Consider the following 13,860-nt stretch of genomic DNA (forward strand, 5'->3'; position numbering starts at 1 on the left):
TGCCCAGGCAGCCGCAGCCGGCTTGGACCAGCTCGCGGGTGAGGAGCTGAAAGAGCGCATCGGGCGGATGCGTGAACTCCTCCACGCCGCCAACACCTAACATGACCGCCTCAACCAGCTCGCCAAGCCAGCGGGATCAGGCTCTGCCCGCCTTGGCGGGTCCAGCGAACTTCTGCACACCGCTTCCTCGCCACCCGACGAGGCGCACTCCGGCCGAGCCCGGACTCGGGGCGACCCGGCCGCTACAGCCGCCGATGGATTGGGCAACGATCCCGTCCTAGAGATCAAGCATGGACCCGGCCAGCATGGCCGGCGTCCTGCTCCAACCGACCCGCCCCTCGTGGCCTGGCCGCAAGTTGACTCGGCCCGCGTGCCGTCGATGACGCCGACGCTTGCCACCGCCTCAATCGGCTCCCTCACTCCCTGGAGATGGAGGAGAGCGGCGCTATCGGGCCAGTGTGCTTCGGCCCCCGCATCCGGGAGAAGCCCTTCCCCAAAGGATTCATGCTCCCCCGCGACACTCCCAAGTACAACGGGACGGTGAAGCCAGAAGACTGGCTCACCGACTACACCACCGCTCATGCTCCAAGGGTCGGCCCGCACGTGGTTGAAAAGCCTGCCGATGGGCAGCATCAACACATGGGTGGACTTTGAGGAAGCCTTCATCCGCAACTTCACGGGGACCTACAAGCGACCCGGCCACCCTAGCTAGCTCTCCATGTGCGTGCAGGGACCTGCGAAGACCGGTCGCGAGTACCTCGCACGCTGGACCGAGCTCCGGAACAGCTGCGAGGGCGTCCATGAAGTCCAGACGATACAGTACTTCGTCTATGGGTGCCGAGACGGCACCCTCCTCAAGCACAAGCTCTTACGCTCCGAGCCGGCCACCATGGCCGCGCTCATGGTGACGGCGGAAAAGTACGCCAACAGCGACTCCGGCATGAAGATCCAGGTGGCGCTGGATGAAGCCGGCAAGGCGAAGCCGGTCCCCCCCCCCCCCCCCCCCCGAAGCCGGCCGGCAAAAGCAGCCGGCAGCAGCATCACCAGAACAACAAGCGCAAGGCCGACTAGCCGGCGCCGCGTCGCAACAACCTACTCGTCGCGGCCGCCGAGCCCACGGCGGACCCGGCGGCAAATCGCCGGCAAACCGGCAAGATGGCATGGCAACCCTCCATGAGCATCGAGCAGATGCTCAGCGCCCTCTGCAAGCACCACAGCGGCAGAAAACCCTCCACGCACACGCTCCGGTAGTGCGCCATCACCAAGCGCATCATGAGGGGCAACGTCCCGCCCCCTTCGGCTCCGGCTCCGACTCCAGGTGCGGGACTGCCGCCTCCGCCTCCACCGCCGCCTCCAGCTAGCGGCGCGATGCGCAACGACGCATACCCGGACCAGAACGTGGCCTACATCGTCTTCACTAGCCTCGGCGACGACAAGCAGAGCGAGCGCCTCCGTCGGCAGGAGGTGAACACCGTCGTCCCGGCCAAGCCGGAGTTCATGCATTGGTCGGATCGCCCGATCACCTAGACCCGGGAGGATCACCCGGCAGTCATGTCGAGTCCGGGTGGTTACGCCCTCGTCCTCAACCCCACCATCGTCGCGCGGCGCACATGAAAGTTCTCCGGAGTCCTCATCGACGGCGGCAGCAGCATCAACATCCTCTACCGTGACAAGATGACCAAGCTCGGCCTCAAGGCCGAGGACCTAGAGCCGACCCGGACGATCTTCCACGGCATCGTGCCCGGCCTGTCCTGCTCCCCCATTGGTCGGGTCCGGCTAGACGTCCTGTTCGGTGACAGCAGCCACTTCCGGCGTGAACCGATCTGGTTCGAAGTGTTGGACCTATCCAACGCGTATCACGCGTTGCTGGGCCGGCCCGGGCTCGCCAAGTTCATGGCGGTTCCCCACTACGCGTACCTGAAGATGAAGATGTCGGGTCCCAAGGGCCTCATCACCATCACCGGTGATTACCGCAAGTCCCTGGAGTGCGCCCGAGACTGAGCCAAGTTGGCCGAGTCGCTGGTCATTGCCGAGGAGCGGCGCCAGCTTGATTGGATCGTCGCCATGGCAGGCGAGGCCTCCGCCGCATCGATCCCGACCTTGTACCCGGCCGACGAGGCCGCCTTCAAGCCCTCCAAGGAGATCAAGAAAGTGAAGCTCAACCCAGAAGACCCCAGCTACAGCAAGTGTTGGGGATGGGGTCCCGACAAACCCTTAAGGTTCAAACACTGGGGTGCACGCGAAGTCTTTCCCTCCGACCGATCTACGCTCTAGCTTGCTAGGATCTTGCGGATGAACATGACGAACTCACAACACAGAAGGACACAGGGTTTATATTGGTTCGGGCCACCGATGTGGTGTAATACCGTACTTCAGTGTGGTGGTGGATTGCCTCTTGGGCTGATGATGAACAATACAAGGGAAGAACAGCCTCCTGAGGTTGAGGTGTTCTGGTGAGTAGGCTCTCGATCTGGTTGGATCAAGCTAAGATCAGATGCCCCTACTATGGTGGCTAGCTCTACTTATATAGGCCCTGGTCCTCTTCCCAAATATCAAGCGGGAAGGGAGCCAACAATGGGGGCCAGTTTGAAGGGGGGACAGCTAGTACAAGCTATCCTGATAAAAGTAGTCTTCGCCTGCACAAAGTTCTGGTGGTGACACTATTCTGGGCTCCACGGTGACTCCCGTCTTGCAGTCCTTGGTCTTGGTCTTGTTGCACCAAAATGGCAACCTTTGCCTGAGGCCTCGGTACTCCGCGGCTGCGCTTGCCCCCTTTGCACCAAAGAGGAAACAAGGACGTTGTGCGCGCTGGCGCCCGCCTGGTGTCGATCGTCATGGCTTACGTCACGAGAGCCTCGTGAGGTTTGCCTCACCTTGATATCTCCGCTCCTCATGAGCCTGCCTAGCTAGGCCACTCCGGAGGAGGTCTGGCGTCGTCTGCCTCGCCAGGCTTGGCCCCTCGCGAGGGTCTTGAGTGCTTTGTTGGTGAAGATGGGCCGTACGGCCTGCTGGCTCAGCCACGCCGTGGGCCGCAGGCAGGCAAGTCTAGGGACCCCCGTTCCTAGAACGCCGACAGTAGCCCCCGGGCCCAAGGTGCGCGTGGGCTTGGCTTCGTGGCAAAGCCAAGGGTCAAGCTCGAAGCGCCGCGGGCCCCAAAAGCCTGCGGCCTCAGTTGACGCGTGGCGGTTGATTGGGCACGGGCGTTTCTGCTTCCCCATGCTGCTTTGGCGACTACACGACTTGACAAGTCCCTGCGACATGCAAGGGAAACCATCATTACCTGTGACCGAGGGAGATGCCGGTTGGCCTTCTCTTGCTATAAATGGGGAGGGGGCGGAGCCCCCGTTGCCCATCTCTTCCTTGCTTGCTTCCTCCTTCTCGCTCCACTGCTTGCTCCAATGGCTCCCATCAGAAGATTCTCCGCCGAGGAGAAGGGGAAAGCCCCCCGGGATGGCCCGGAGCCACTCCCGCCGAAGAAGAGGTCGATCCATCGCCGTGACGAGGCGACGTTACAGGTGGTGGCGAGGCCTTTGTGCGAGCGGCCTCTGCCGGGGTACCCACTACCCTTGTACGCCCCAGCCGTAGGCTCAGGAGGACGAAGTGGCGAGCAGCGTCACCCACACCGCACCCGGGGCCGCCGCACCTCGGCGACGCAGGCCGTCCACGCGGCGGACTCCTCGCGTGAGCTGGTGCTGTGGACGCCGACGCCTCCGAACTCCTGGATCTGCTTCCCATGGTTCTTCTCCGACGTGATGCCGCTGAGGGGGCCTCTCGAGCTATGGCTGCAGCATGCTGATTGTGGCGCTCCGGCGATCAGAGCGAAGATCGAAGCGGTCCCCATTGGCAAAATCTTCATGACTCACGGCTGGGGCAAGATTGCGTGGATCTGTCGCGTGAGAGGTGCCCTTGCGATTCACTTTGAGTACGACGGCACCTCCACGCTTCTCTTCAAGGTCTTTGACACCGAGGGCCACCGCCTGGAGTGCTGCTCTGGAGAGGAGCACGAGGCTGATGCGCGCTACGCCCGCGACTACCCCAGCAGTATCTGCTCTGGAGAGATGCACGAGGCTGATGCTGGGGAGTCGAGCAGTTCTCATGAGCTCCAGGAGACTCCGAAGATGAGTGACGACAGCTACATCTGCCCGAGCTCTTGCCGTGCCCGGGGCAAGGCTGCGGCGTCCGGCCACCGCCGCTGCTGATCTGGATGGGGTTGGTGTCGGCCTGCCAAGGCCCACTGTTGATGATGGCATCCTCCACGGGAGGATGTAGATAGGAACCCCCCTTAGCATCAGCTTTTGTTTCCTGCGAAGAATCATGAATCACCCCGTGGGGCATGTAAGGATCTGCAATGCCTTTGTACCTATTTTCCTTGTTGTGAAAATTTGATGAATGCGCCTCCCATTAAGGCTCGGCCTCCCCTTTATTTCTTCGTGATAGCTTGTTGCTCTACGCTGACGGGTCCTGGTCCCAAGGCGGCTATAGCCGTCTCTGGTATGCCAGGTCGCGATGCCGTGGTCAAGGCCGGGAGGTGCGCGGCCCGAGGTCCAGTAAGAGCCCCTGAGGCGCGATGCTCAGGAGGTCCCCCTTAGCGCCCAAGTGGCCATTGCAAGGAAAGAAAGGAAGATGACTTGGCCACAACGGGGTTGCAGCATCGGGTGAGCGACTATTGGGTCCAAATGTTTTGCTGATCTGAGGGCGAAACTTATCTTGATGACTTCGCGGTGATTCTCGATGTTGCTCTAGGGCTGCGCGCCAACTTACGCGACATAGCTAGGCTGGCCCGTGCGAGGTTTCCTTCTCCCGAGATCCTCTTAATGCTCTACGTCCTCAGGTCCCGGCCCTCGAGCAAGCTCAGTCGCTGCTGGTATGCCAAGTCGCGATGTCGTGGTCAAGGCCAGGGGGTGAGGGCTGGAGAGCCAGTAAGATCTCCTGAGTCGCGATGCTCAGGAGCCCCCCTTTTAACGCGCAAGCGAGTCGTGCGAGAGGAAAGGAGACTCGCGGTGCCGCCTGCTATCCTTCCCGCGGGGTTCCTGTGAACAGGCACAAGGGGAACACATGGTTTGTCGTTACTGCCGCCTGCCTTCCGCTGGTTGGTCCGAATGAAGTGAAGGCACTGAGGTCCTGATGAGGTGACGTGCACGGCGCGTGCCGCGAGCCAGAGCTCGACCACTCAGATTTGTCGGCCATGGAAGGGACGGACCCATGCACCAGCGCCGTGCCTGTGTAGGGACCCCGAGGGGGGTAATGATTGAGCAGGTGATAGCAGTTGACAGGTGATAGCAGTTGGCAGGTTAAGCATGAAGAGCAGATCGACTAGGATAAATGCAGGAATATACATACCACTGGGTTTGGCCCGAGCGGCATGGGGATGATGAAGCCGGTGGGGCGCCCCCAGCAAGGTAAGCTAAAGACATAAGTAAAAGGGATGCATGCCATAGGGACGGACCCACACGGCCTGGGAATAATGCAGCCCGAGGGGCGCTCCCAGCTTGAATGAACTTGGAAGATGTCACTTGGGTCTGTAGACGAAGTAGAGCTGGTGCAGCTGAAGCCACGAGTCGAAGGAATAAATCCTCATGAGCCACCAGGACCCTGAGCCTCGGGAGGCTCTGGGAGCTCATGAGGTGCCTTGAAGGCCGTCGCCATCTCCTCCCGAACGGCGTGGAACCTGGCCTCCTGAGCCGCCTGGACTTGCCGTACACTGCGCTGATGGGCTGATGCCATGCTCAACAAGCCGTAGGGCATGCGAACGAAGCTGTGTGGTGGACCCTCACAGCGGCCCGCGCGTGATGGCCACTAGCATTCCTGAGATGCAGCCCTGTTGAGCCATGGGATGTCGATGCAGGCGCGCAGCTCAGCACCCTCACCTAGGTGGTGAGCCACACTCTGTGAGCGGCTGTCGCCACACCTGGCTCTTGCGTCTTGTAGCTCTTGGGTGGTCTTGGTGATGAACTCCTGGGTGGTGGGCATTCCTTGCCCCATGCTCTCCTGAGGAACACATGCCATGAAGCACGCTTCCAAGTGGTGCCCAAGCGCCTCCCTCGTGAGATTGGCAAGGTCTGAGGCCCTCCAGAAGAGAGCCCCCGAGCCTTGCCCGAGGAGGGCACCGGGCGCGCTTTCCTATGCGGTGGAGGGAGGCACCCCTGGACCGGGCGCCGATCCTGACGAGGCTCCTGATGCGACGCCATCTTCTTGGGGTCCTGCACGGCGCGGTAGCTTCTTCTTGGGGATGGCCTCCGGAGGGCCTTCACTTCTGTTGTCAGGGTTTTCGATTGCCGCGGCTTGGAAGGCGCGCTCAAGGGAGCACACCACATCCCTTTCTTCACATGGGACCGTGATGACCCCCTCCCCCCGCTTCCTGGCATCTTGAGGACGTTGTAGCCATGGTGAGTGACTGCCATGAACTTGGCCAGGGATGGGTACCCGAGGATGGCGTTGTACGGCAGGCGGATGTGTGCGATGTCGATGTCGATGAGCTCAGTGCGGTAATTCTTGCGCTCCCTGAAGGTAACAGGCAGGCGGACTTGCCCTATTGGTGTGGTGGAACTATCAGTCACTCCTGAGAAAGGCTTGGTTGGCTGGAGCTGCTCATAGGGCACCTGGAGGCTATCGAATGTGTCGGCGGATAGGACGTTGAGCCAGGCGCCGCCGTTGATGAGAGTCTTGGTGACTTGCACATTGCTGATGACTGGGGAGCACAGCATAGGGAGTGTGCCAGCGGTGGCTGCGCACTTGAGCTGGTCGACCGAGCTGAAGGTGATGGTGCATTGGGACCACTGGAGCGGGCGCGTGGCCACGAGCTTGGGGAGCGCTGTGTTTACTTCGCGAGCGAACTGTTTGAAGATGTGCTGAGAGGCTAGGGCTTGAGCGCCGCCCAGGATGCAAGCGACCGTGCGCGGCTCCTGGAAGCACCCAGCCCCCTCGTCCTGGTGATGGTCGTCGTTCCTCCTTGGCAGCGGCAACGGGGGAAGACCAGCGTTGCCCTGGGGGCGATCCTCGCGAGGCGGGTCCCTCCAGGCATGTAACGCCCTCGATGCGGCTATATCTCCCACGTGTCGAAGCACGACTAAGAGGCATAACCGCATTGAAAGCAATGTCGCAAGTGAGGTAATCTTCACAACAACCCATGTAATACAATAAGGGAAAAGGATACATAGTTGGCTTACACTCGCCACGTCACACAAATAGCATAAATATCATTACATTCATCCAAATACACTCAAGGTGCGACTACGGTACCAAAATAAAGATAAACCCCAAATGAAACATAGTCCCCGATCGCCCCAACTGGGCACCACTACTGATCATCTGGGAAAGACACGTAGTATCGTCCTGGGTCCTCGTCGAACTCCCACTTGAGCTCAGTCGAATCACCTGGAGCGGAATCATCGGTCCCTGCATCTGGTTTTGGAAGTAATCTGTGAGTCACGGGGACTCAGCAATCTCACACCCTCGCGATCATGACTATTTAAGCTTATAGGAAGGGTAAAAGGTATGAGGTGGAACTACAGCAAGCGACTAGCATATATGGTGGCTAACATACGCAAATGATAGCGAGAAGAGAAGGCAAAGGCATGGTCGATGAACTATGATCAAGAAGTGATCCTAGAACAACCTACGTTCAAGAATAACAGGAGACCGTGTTCTCTTCCTGGACTCCGCCGAAAAGAGACCATCACGGCCACACACTCAGTTGATTCATTTTAATTAAGTTAAGTTTCAGGTTATCTACAACCGGACATTAACAAATTCCCATCTTCCCATAACCACGGGCATGGCTTTCCAAAGTTCCAATCCCTGCAGGGGTGTCCCAACTTAGCCTATCACAAGCTCTCACGGCCAACGAAGGATATTCCTTCTCCCAAGACAATCCGATCAGACTCGGAATCCCGGTTACAAGACATCTCGACAATGGTAAAACAAGTCCAGCAAGACCACCCGCTGTGCCGACAAATCTCGATAGGAGCTGCACATATCTCGTTCTCAGGGCACACTGGATAAGCTAAGCGTACGGAAGCCAACGTAACCCAAGTTGCCAAGGGACGGCCTCGCACAGTGCTCTAGGTTGGACCAACACTTAGAGAAGCACTGGCCCGAGGGTTTAAAATAAAGACGACCCTTGAGTCCGCGAAACCCAATGTAAAAAGGCTAGGTGGCAAATGGTAAAACCAAGGTTGGGCCTTGCTGGAGGAGTTTTATTCAAGGTGAACTGTCAAGGGGTTCCCATTATAACCCAACTGTATAAGGAACACAAAATCAAGGAACATAACACCGGTATGACGGAAACTAGGGCGGCAAGAGTGGAACAAAACACCAGGCATAAGGCCGAGCCTTCCACCCTTTACCAAGTATATAGGTGCATTAAGATAGACAAGATAATACAATGATATCCCAACAATAAACATGTTCCAACAAGGAACAACTCCAATCTTCACCTGCAACTAGCAACGCTATAAGAGGGGCTGAGCAAAGTGGTAACATAGCCAAACAACGGTTTGCTAGGACAAGGTGGGTTAGAGGTTTGGCATGGCAATATGGGAGGCATGATAAGCAAGTGGTAGGTATCGTATCATAGGCAAAGCAAAAGAGCGAGCATCTAGCAAGCAAAGATAGAAGTGATTTCGAGGGTATGGTCATCTTACCTGCAAAGTTCTCCGAGTTGACTTGATCCTCATAAGCATACTCAACGGGCTCCTCGATCAGGTACTCATCTCCCGGCTCTACCCAAAGCATGAACAACAAGCAAAAGGGAGAACAATCAACCACGTGCAATGCTCAAACAACATTTTGCAAAACATGGCATGATATGCGGGATGCGATATGTGATGCATATGCATGAGTTGGAAAGGAATGATTGAACCTGGCCTCAACTTGGAAAACCAAGAGTGCCACTGGAAAGGTGAGTTGATTTTGGTCGAAATTGATATAAAGATCACCGGAATCGGATGCACGGTTTGGAAATGGCGAGCAAAACAAATATGGCACCGATCTGCGATTTACAGCACGAGGCCACCTAAATGCATCAAGAACAACAAGCTACAACACTCTAACATAGCAACAAAATACATGGCAGGGATCCACTCAAGATGCTTGAAAAAAGATTAACACTGAGCTATGGCTAATTCACTCAATAGCAGGTTCAAACAAGCATGGCAAAAGTGCAAAAGATATCAGGTTTCAGACTTAGTGAAATTAACATCAAGTCAGGAATTTAACATCAGGAAGCAGTGTTTAGAGCAAGATAACAACATGCTACAGGAACATATCATGGAAAAGCAAGGCATGTCATGAAGCTACTCAAAGCATACAACAAAAGTCCCTTACTGACCATAAGCCAAAAGGGATCAGAAAACACAATGGCAACCACGTGAACATAGCAATTAACGTTAACAGATTCAGACTTAGTGAAAAACTGAAACATGGCAAAACAGATATCAAGTAGGCATGTTAACAAGCTCGATGCACTCACTATGATGCATTGCATGACAAACTAAGCATACACCCAGCAAGTAGACATGACATGGAAGCTAGACATGGCAAGAACAACAACATAGCATGCACGGATCAATAACAACAAGCTCGGCAAAATTGCTAAACATGTTAACAATCTACCAGAAACATTTTATAGCAAAAGTAGAGCTCGATTGACTCAAGCTAGGGTGCTCCATAAATGCAAACAAAGACATGGATTGATAGAGCACCACAATATCTACAAAACATCCTTGCTGATCATGCTCAAAAGATGCACGGATCACTAGGTAGCAACATGAACACATGGCATAAAAATAATGACAGGGAAGAGACTTAGAATATTTCTAAGTCCCTGAAATCAGCAACATTAAGTAAGCTACTTTGCATGCTTGTGCTAGTCACCACAGAAATCACAAAAATACATGGCATACTTCAAATCACATGTAGAGCTCAAGATCATAGCATGCACACATTAATCATGGCAAAAATGACAAAAGTGCATTTGCTGATAATAATCTGAAACTAACATCACATAGCCCTCTTCCAACAGCATTTTGGGCATTAAGATGAGCTCCAAAGAACATGATGCAATGAGATGAAATGAAGTACTCGTCGAGACGAACATTTCGATATGCTACACGCACGAATTGAAGAAACAGTTGCAGAGTTATGCACTGATGAAGATATGCAAAAAATTACGGGAGAGAGGTAAAAGTTCACTGGGCTAGGGCTTACTGTAGTGGATCCATATCTGAGTACTACAGCAGCACGAACAACGGGGATCGCCGGCCGGAGTGGACGCCGGAGGAAGGTCGCCGGAGGGAGAGGAGAAGGCCGGATCCCGTCGGGGATGGGTCGATCCGGGCGCTGGGGGCCGGATCCGTCGCCGGAGTAGGGCGGCAGCAGGGGACGGCGATTTGCAGCGGCTGCCAGAGTGGGCGCCGGCAAGCACTGCGGCGGCGGGGTCGGCTCGGTGCGGCGAGGTCAGACGAAGGCGGCGGCCGCGGGCGAGGAGCCGGGCGGCGGGACTCCCAGGCGCGGGCGGCGCGGCTAACGGGCCTCGGGGGCCCGGTTTGGGCCTCCCGGGCCGGCGGCGGAGAGGGGTCCGGCGGGACACGTGTCAAGCCCTCAGTGGCTGCGGGGTGGAAACGGACATGTCCGGCACCGGTGAACGTTGTCCGGCGCGCGGAGGAAGAAGGGAGACTAGGGTTTCGGGGAAGAGATCCGGAAATTTCTGGGGGAGGCCTTTATATATAGGTAGAGGGAGCTAGGAGGCTCCAAATTGAGCACGGTTTGTGGCCACGCGATCGTGATCGAACGGCCTAGGTGATCGAGCAGGTTTAGGTGGGTTTGGGCCACTTTGGAGGGGTGTTGGGCTGCAACACACACGAGGCCTTTTCGGTCCCTCGGTTGACCGTTGGAGTATCAAACGAAGTCCAAATGGCACGAAACTTGACAGGCGGTCTACCGGTAGTAAACCAAGGCCACATGAAAAGTCTTGGTCCAATCCGAAAACGTTTAACACCCGCACACGAAAAAGAGGTAGAAAGGGACACCGGAGGACATAGGAGCGCCGGAATGCAAAACGGACAATGGAGAAAATGCTCGGATGCATGAGACGAACACGTATGCAAATGCGATGCACCTGATGACATGATATGAGATGCATGACAAAGACACAAACATACGGAGACAAAACCTGACAACGAGGAAATAACATAACTTAGTGCCGAAAATGGCAAGAGTTGGAATACAAATAAGGTAGGTTACATACGGGGTGTTACATGGCACCCTCATGAGGTTGATCCTGTGAGCGGTCCTCGCGAGGCCGGTCGCGCCACTCCTGGCGCAGGCCACGGTCCTCCACATCCTCCTCCGCGGCCGTAGCCCCGGTCATTGCGCTCGGGGCATCGGCCGAAGCGTCCTTCCCGAATGGCTCTGAGCTCTTGACAGTCGCTGGTGTTGTCGATGTTCAGGTTTTGGAAGGTGCAGAAGGGCCGGCCGTTCTTGGATGACTCGGGCTGATCTCTGCCTCGCTTGGTGTCGGGCTCTGCTGGGAGCACTACTGCCTCCTTGCGTTCACGTCCTTGGCCTTGGCCTTCTTTTCCTCCACTCCTGCAGTTGGTAGCTCAAGGAGAGTGAGGCGCCCCTCCTCAGCTCTTGCGCACCTGGTCGCCAGGTTGAGCAGCTCCTGAGATGTGCAAAGCTCCTAATGGATGGCCATCTCTTTCTTCATCTTGACGTCGGAAAACACGGAGATGATGGCCTCGTCAGAGACCTTGGGAATCTTGAGGCGGTGCTGTTGAAGCACTGGATGTACTTTTGGAGGGTCTCTCCTGGTTGTTGCTTGATGCGGCGTAGGTCGCCCGCGAGTGGTGGGCGATCACGAGTGCCCTGGAAGTTGGCGATGAAGCAGTCGCGCATCTCGTCCCAGGAGGAGATCGAGCCGTGTTGCAGGTTCTGGAGCCAGGAGCGGGCTCCATCCTTGAGAGCCATGGGGAACCAGTTCGCCATGACCTTCTCGTCGTCGTTGGCCGCTTCGATGCTCAACTCATAGAGCTGCAGGAACTCCGCGGGGTCGGCGGTGCCGTCGTACTGTGGAGGCAGATCTGGCTTGAACTTGCCTGGCCAGGCAACGCTACACAGCTCAAGGGTGAAGGCGCGGCAGCCTGCCGTGGTTGCCAGGGCCCACTTCTAGGGCGGAGCTTGGTCTTGGCGAGGTCCGCGTTGTGCCATTGCAGGCGGCGCGCGGTCTTGACGAGGTGGCGCGGGGAGTGCTGGTGCTGCTTCTCGTGGTCGTGGGACTTCTTGGCAGCTCCTTTCTTCACGCGCGGGCGCCGGGCGCAGTGGATCGCATCGCGGAGGCATGCGCCTTGGCGCCAAGGCACCGCATTGGGGTCGAGGTGGTGGAGGCGCGCCATGGGCCCCGTTGCCCGCAGCCTACTGAGGGGGAGGCAGAGAGTGAGACGGCGCCAGAGAGCCCCCCGCGGCACAGACGAGCTCGGCGACGCGGTCGAGCCACTCCTCATAGACGTCATCGTCAGGGCGGTAATGCAGGAGCTCGTTTGCCGCGATGAGCGTGGCCCACACCTCCAGGGGACCGCGGTGCACGTGAGACAAAGAGCCAGCAAGAGTGAGTGATGGAGCAGCGGTGCGGCCGTCCTGCCGCACCGAAGGATGTTGCGAGGACGCCTGCTGCTCGTTTCCCACCGGGCCGGTGGCAGCGTTGGCGGCGGGGAACGGAGATCGACGAGGCGGCCCGCCGTCGGGAGCCATCTGAGCAACACGGGCGGCGAGGGCGGCCCGGCGCTCAGCGCGTGGTCGGCAGGCGTCGGCCATGAGCTTGGTGGAGTGACGAAGCGTTGGTCGACGAAGAAGAAGGCTTCGGCGCACCCCTACCTGGCGCACCAAATGTCGGGGTTGGGTTCTCGGCAAACCCTTAAGGTTCGAACACTGGGGTGCGCGCGGAGTCTTTCCCTCCGACCGATCTAAGCTCCAGCTTGCTAGGATCTTGCGGACGAACACGACGAACTCACAACACAGAAGGACACAGGGTCTATACTTGTTCGGGCCACCGATGTGGTGTAATACCCTAATCCAGTGTGGTGGTGGTGGATTGCCTCTTGGGCTGATGATGAACAATACAAGGGGAGAACAGCCTCCTGAGGTTGAGGTGTTCTGGTGAGTAGGCTCTCGATCGGGTTGGATCAAGCTAAGATCAGATGCCCCTACTATGGTGGATAACTCTACTTATATAGGCCCTAGTCCTCTTCCAAAATATCGAGCGGGAAGGGAGCTAACAACGGCGGGCCAATTTGAAGGGGGACAGCTGGTACAAGCTATCCTGACAAAAGTAGTCTTCTCCTGCACAAAGTTCTTGTGGTGACGCTGTTCTGGGCTCCACGGTGACCTCCGTCTTGCAGTCCTTGGTCTTGGTCTTGTTGCACCGAAATGGCAATGTTTTCCTGAGGCCTCGGTACTCCGCGGCTGCGCTTGCCCCCTTTGCTCCAAAGAGGAAACAAGGATGTTGTGCGCGCTGGCGCCCGCGTGGCGCCTGCCTGGTGTCGATCGTCATGGCTTACGTGACGAGAGCCTCGTGAGGTTCACCACGCCTTGATATCTCCGCTCCTCATGAGCCTGCCTAGCTAGGCCACTCCGGAGGAGGTATGGCGTCGTCCGCCTTGCGAGGGTCTTGAGTGCTTTGTTGGTGAGGATGGGCCATACGGCCTACTGGCTCAGCCACGCCGCGGGCCGCAGGCAGGCAAGTCTGCGAACCCCTGTTCCCAGAACGCCGACAGCAAGTACATCGTCGTAGGCGCCTGCCTCGACAGCAAATAGGAAGGCGAGCTCGTCGACTTCCTCCGTGAGAATCGGGATATCTTCGCATGG

The 13,860-nt window shown here is 57.3% G+C and overlaps 1 protein-coding gene across 1 annotated transcript; it reads left to right on the forward strand.

The window, feature by feature from the left end:
• The first annotated feature begins 1,674 nt into the window (after positions 1-1,674).
• Positions 1,675-2,001, forward strand: LOC147958422 (uncharacterized). The gene has a single exon (XM_087532124.1). It carries the CDS (start codon positions 1,675-1,677, stop codon positions 1,999-2,001), a length of 327 nt encoding a protein of 108 aa, XP_087388250.1.
• The last annotated feature ends 11,859 nt before the right edge of the window (positions 2,002-13,860 follow it).

This window comes from Triticum urartu, chromosome 7A, assembly GCF_056163025.1.
Source record: "Triticum urartu cultivar PI428250 chromosome 7A, HENAU_Tu73, whole genome shotgun sequence".
In the NCBI taxonomy this organism is placed as follows: domain Eukaryota; kingdom Viridiplantae; phylum Streptophyta; class Magnoliopsida; order Poales; family Poaceae; genus Triticum; species Triticum urartu.

Bases quoted from the DNA above. Each gene is read 5' to 3' on its own strand.
- LOC147958422 (XM_087532124.1), top strand. From the start codon at position 1,675: ATGACCAAGCTCGGCCTCAAGGCCGAGGACCTAGAGCCGACCCGGACG.